The sequence below is a fragment of the Glycine soja genome, chromosome 19, assembly GCF_004193775.1.
Source record: "Glycine soja cultivar W05 chromosome 19, ASM419377v2, whole genome shotgun sequence".
NCBI lineage: Eukaryota > Viridiplantae > Streptophyta > Magnoliopsida > Fabales > Fabaceae > Glycine > Glycine soja.
Genome location: NC_041020.1, coordinates 49,489,925 through 49,495,054, shown reverse-complemented (window position 1 = coordinate 49,495,054; position 5,130 = coordinate 49,489,925). Strand labels below are relative to the sequence as shown.

The window sequence follows — 5,130 nt, the reverse complement described above, 5'->3', positions numbered from 1 at the left end:
ACAATTGTCATCTTTGACAGCTTTATAAAAAATTACATTTCTGAAAGAATTCCTTTTGGTCTGAAAGCAAGCACTAAGCAGTGCCGCCCTATTAATTAATTTCAACATTCAACGTAACTAGAAGTTTGAAAGCTCATTTTACTCTCGCATTAGCCTAAGATTTTTAATTAATTCTTGATCCCCAAATCTCCAATTAATTATGTGTTGTCTTTTTCTCATGCACGTGTGGTTGCAAGCAGACAAAGACAAAAAAAGAATCGCAAAGTAGAATATTGACCCAGTATACAGTGCATGCACAAAGCAACGAGTTCATCATTATTCATCATCTTTATCAATTATTTATCCGTTCATTCCCGCTCCCTTTATTTTTAATATGCTTAATTATTATCCAGATTACTCGTATATCTTAAAAAATGAAGGTTTAAAATCCAGACCTTCTTACAAATTTGCATGCATTTATCTGATGTATAACTTCGCAGAGAACTGAAGTTGGTAGCAAAAAAGTTGAAATTGTTTTTGGAGTGGTTTGTTGATCCTGTATTATAAGGAAATTGCAATTTCTGCATCAACATCCTATTACGTTAAATCAGTGAACTAAAATTGATTGTAACCTTTCAGCATCGATTGTCAACAATGGCAACAGGTTCACGCATTTTCTAAACGATCCGAAAGAAAGGAATGGACCATTTGTTTAATTGTTTCATTTATTTCCACTTTTTTTTTTTTTTTATCAATGTACTCTCGCTCTTGGATGACACTCGAATTTTGTTGAACTTTATTATTTGCGTCCCAACTATTTTTGTTATTTTACGTTGACTAACGATAATTACTCCAACTATCCACTACTGCAAAAGTGGTATTCTACGTCAGGATTCTACAGCAGTTATTTAATAATCGATGTGAAAATGGTGGAACAATATTGTTGTAATTTAAACCAATAATCTTGCCCCTTTGTTAGCGAGACATCATGCATGCACGGTAAGTAAGATTAATTTTTTATCCAATAAATTAGAAAACACTCATAATTTCTAACCAAAATCCTTTCTGCAACTCTCTAGATTCTTAATTGAATTCAGAGTTAGGGTTTTGAATTGAGTTTTTTATTATTATCAATTCCTCATTGCTTTGGCTGGCTCTCCTGGTTTTAATTGAAAAGGTGCATGCATGCATATTAGAGAACATGGTAGGAGTAGAGGCAGTTCTAAAATAAAAGACAAAGGAGAAGGCAGGCTTGGAGAATTAAGGAGCTAGATATATAGTTAAATTTGAAGTCATGTAATGTGTTTGTTGAATGAACCCCACCTGAGGGCTGAGGCTGGCCGCCAAGCCCACAAGTTCCTTTGACTCACATGTACCGATCAACCTCATCTCTTAACAATTGGGTCCCACTCTTCCAAAATTATTTAGTGCCCTTGTTGCTAGTGGCTATCTTATATCAAAACCTATTTCAAACATTCGTTTTCCCTTCCCTCTCAAACCTCCCCTATATATAAGCACATTCTTCCAACAAAACAACGCCAGACCTCTAAACTTTGCATACACTCAAATTAGGAGTTGAGAATGAGTTCCTCAAACTTTGAATCCCCTTACGAGTACTCTTGTTCTTCTTCATCCTCGCGTCATAATCAGTATTCCCTTCCTTTCAACCACAATGACTCGCAAGAAATGCTCCTTTACCAAGTGCTGACACAGGCTGGTGCAACTTCCTCGGTGTCTCATGGTTCAGGTAGTGTTGTGGAAGCAGAGGTTTCGGTTTCGTACAGAGGGGTTCGAAGGAGGCCCTGGGGGAAGTTTGCGGCGGAGATAAGGGACTCTACGAGGAACGGAGTGAGGGTTTGGTTGGGAACCTTCGACACTGCCGAGGCTGCTGCGTTGGCTTACGACCAGGCCGCGCTGGTCATGAGAGGGTCCATGGCAGTGTTGAACTTCCCAGCTGAGATTGTTCGCCAATCGCTTCGGAACATGGAGCAGTACGGTAGTTTCCAAGAAGGCTCTTCTCCAGTTCTGGAGTTGAAGAAGAGGCACTCCATGAAGAGAAAATCAGAGACCAAGAAGCACCAACTCCACGATGTGATGGTGTTGGAGGACTTAGGGGCAGAGTATTTGGAACACCTTCTTACTCTCTCCCAGGATATGGATATGGATGCTTGTTAGTTAAGTTACATTTACCTCCTTCGTCAAACCTTGCCTTTCCCATCCCCACCACTTTCTTTTCTCTCTCTATCAATGTTTAATCTTAGACTCTATGCTCCACTCTTCAACTCAATATCATGTAAGAAAATAAAAATTTCCCCACATCTATCCATCAACTGATTTATAATATTCATATGTTATATTCTACGACACTTTCTCATAACTCATTTATATTTCCTTTATCATATTATTAATTCTTTTCTTTTTTTTCCTTCTTATTTTTGTCTTTATTGTAAAAAAAAAGTATCGTAAAAACGAAAATTTATTTAATTAAACTCATATTACAAGTATGGTTAAATAAAATTAATAATAATGAAAGTACTAATATAGCACAAATTCAATTTTATTTAACAACTTTTTTTCGTCCCTGTGAATTTATTATTTTGTAATTAGTTAGTAATATATAAACGGCAAATTTAAATGGTACTCTGATTGCTGTTTTCTTTTGTCGCTATAGTTAAGGTCTATTTTGTACATAATGATTATGATTTATGATAATGATTCGTTTCAGGCAGTGGGATCAGGTCTGTTCAAGAATGTCCTCTTTTACGTGGAATTTGTGGACCATTTTCAGTGCAATGAGACAAAAGATTGTCGCCGAAGGCAATTTATTGATCGATCTTGAAGTCTATCTACAATTGTATATCCAACCAAGAAATTTTTAGCATATCTGTGGTGTATTTTTGACTGATTCGTGTATGTATTTTTGGGAATCTACAACATGTTTTACGTCAGTTCTCAATTTTTCGTATAATTTTTGTCCTTTTATTATTCATTTAATTTGAATTATATATAATTTTAGTTTCTCAATATTTTCTTATAAATTAATTCTTTTGTTTTAAATTAAGTAAAAGTTTATTTATTATTTTTACATTTCTCTAAGACCTTAGTTCAGTCCCTTTTAAAAACAAAATACTCTTACTTTTTTCAAGTTACAAAATTAAGCAATAAATATAACAACACAAACTAAGTTTGTAAGGAGGTAATTCAATTCCCCGTATATCTTTAGAAAGAACAAAAAATTTGGACCGTAACTAAATTACGGATGAAAATTAATTCTACAGCTAACTCAAAAGATTATTAAAACTTGTAAAATATTTCAGACACTCCACCAAAGACTATAATTACTTATGGTGATAAAAAAAAATAAAAAATAATAGTCAGTAGTTTTTATAAGCATTCACGTATTATCATTCAATATATATTTGATTTGTAACATTTCACATAAAAAATATAAGTTAAAAATTAATACGATATTCTTTTTTTACGACAATACCAAAGTCAACCCCAAGAATTTAGTATGAACCCAAACGTCAAAGGGACTGCTGATTCTCATCTTTTACTCATATGATGCAATCTGCATTCTGCAGCCTTGGTTCATGCTTTAAAATATAATAGTATCATTAGTATTAACACAAGTAAGTTCTCTAATTAACTAGAATGCCGATTCTAAAGTGTGTAGTCCGTTTAGCCATGGATTGAATGAAAATCAAACGGTAAAATTAATACTAGGATCAATGTACTGTTCTATGAACAGTTGTTTCGCAGCCCGTGATGAATACGATGCAAATATATTGGTTGGAGAAATTGTTTGTGTCAACTCTAGTGCAAGAGCACAACATAAGAAACCAGATAATTTCATTACACATTAAGACACAGCATTAATTAACTCGTAACTTAGAATAACAAGTAAACAATTTATTTCAAGTACCAGAGGTGGCAATGGCAAGGAATAATGGCCATGGCAGTGATGGATGGGGATTGAGGAGGGTCAAAGTGATCATCTGGATTCTGGAGTGTTGGGAACTGGGCATGGAGGAGGTGGAATATTGCCAAGTCTCTGAGGCACTATTTCCTTAATTTCCATCTTCAGCAAACTTTAAGTGCATAATGGCAAGTTTTAGAAGGGCTTATTGTTGGGGCACAGGGTATGAGTGCCATAAGTCAAAGAGAGGAAACCATAGCAAGAAAAGATAGAGCCCTCTTTCTGCTTGTCTACTAGTTTTAGTATCTGTGCAATGTATGGACGGCATTATAAGTTGTATTATATTTATATATTTCACTTAACATATATATGTATTTTCTTGTAATAGGAGAGACAAAAAGCTAAACATGAAAAGGTTAAAAACACGCTTTAAAAAGTTAAAACCTCATCATATTAATGCGGGGACACAATTTATTTATTGTGTTATGTTTTATGTATATTTTTACACTAAAATTAATTTATATATAAAATTTAATGTGAAAATAATAAAAGAATATTCATGTATTTACAATTTTTTATGATTCAAAATTTTAAATATTATGTAAAAAACGGAAATAAAATTTGTATTTGAATTTGATATTTTCATTTAATTGAATATAAATTATTAGTTAAGAGAAAATTAAAATCCAGTAAAAAAAAGAAAATTAAAATTTTATTCGAAAAAAATATTCATTAATTGAGTTAAGTCCCAAGAGAGTAAGCAATAGAGAAATAAATTTATATTAAAACTATTAGAAAAATTAATACAAAAATTCAAAATTTATAATAGAATAAAATTTCTTCTAAATAGTTAAAGTGAATAAAAAGATGACAAATGCTAAATACATTAATTAACGAATTTCAAAGTGAATATTTTTATCAAACAATGTATTAAAATATGAAAAAAAAAATACCACTTTATATCAACCTGGCTACTTGCAATGCACCGAACAAACCATGATTCATGTGTTTAATTAATAGTTATTCGATCACTATTGAGAAGCAGCTAAGAAATTAAAACATGATATACAAACAAATCAATTATCTCCGATCAACTACCCTTGGACACTATACAAAATCATCGTAATTATGAATTCTTCCAAATTTTTGCATCTTTCATCAGAACCTTCTCTGCCCGTGTCCAAACTATGTAACCATCTTTTAGATAATTTTTTTACTGAGACAATCAAAGA

General features: G+C 32.6%; 1 protein-coding gene across 1 annotated transcript; it reads left to right on the top strand.

Annotated features, from left to right (window-relative positions):
• Positions 1–1,486: 1,486 nt before the first annotated feature.
• LOC114400047 (ethylene-responsive transcription factor 1B-like) lies at positions 1,487–2,462 on the top strand. The gene has a single exon (XM_028362297.1). It carries the CDS (start codon positions 1,561–1,563, stop codon positions 2,152–2,154), a length of 594 nt encoding a protein of 197 aa, XP_028218098.1. The 5' UTR covers positions 1,487–1,560; the 3' UTR covers positions 2,155–2,462.
• Positions 2,463–5,130: the final 2,668 nt, after the last annotated feature.

Bases quoted from the DNA above. Each gene is read 5' to 3' on its own strand.
- LOC114400047 (XM_028362297.1), top strand. From the start codon at position 1,561: ATGAGTTCCTCAAACTTTGAATCCCCTTACGAGTACTCTTGTTCTTCT.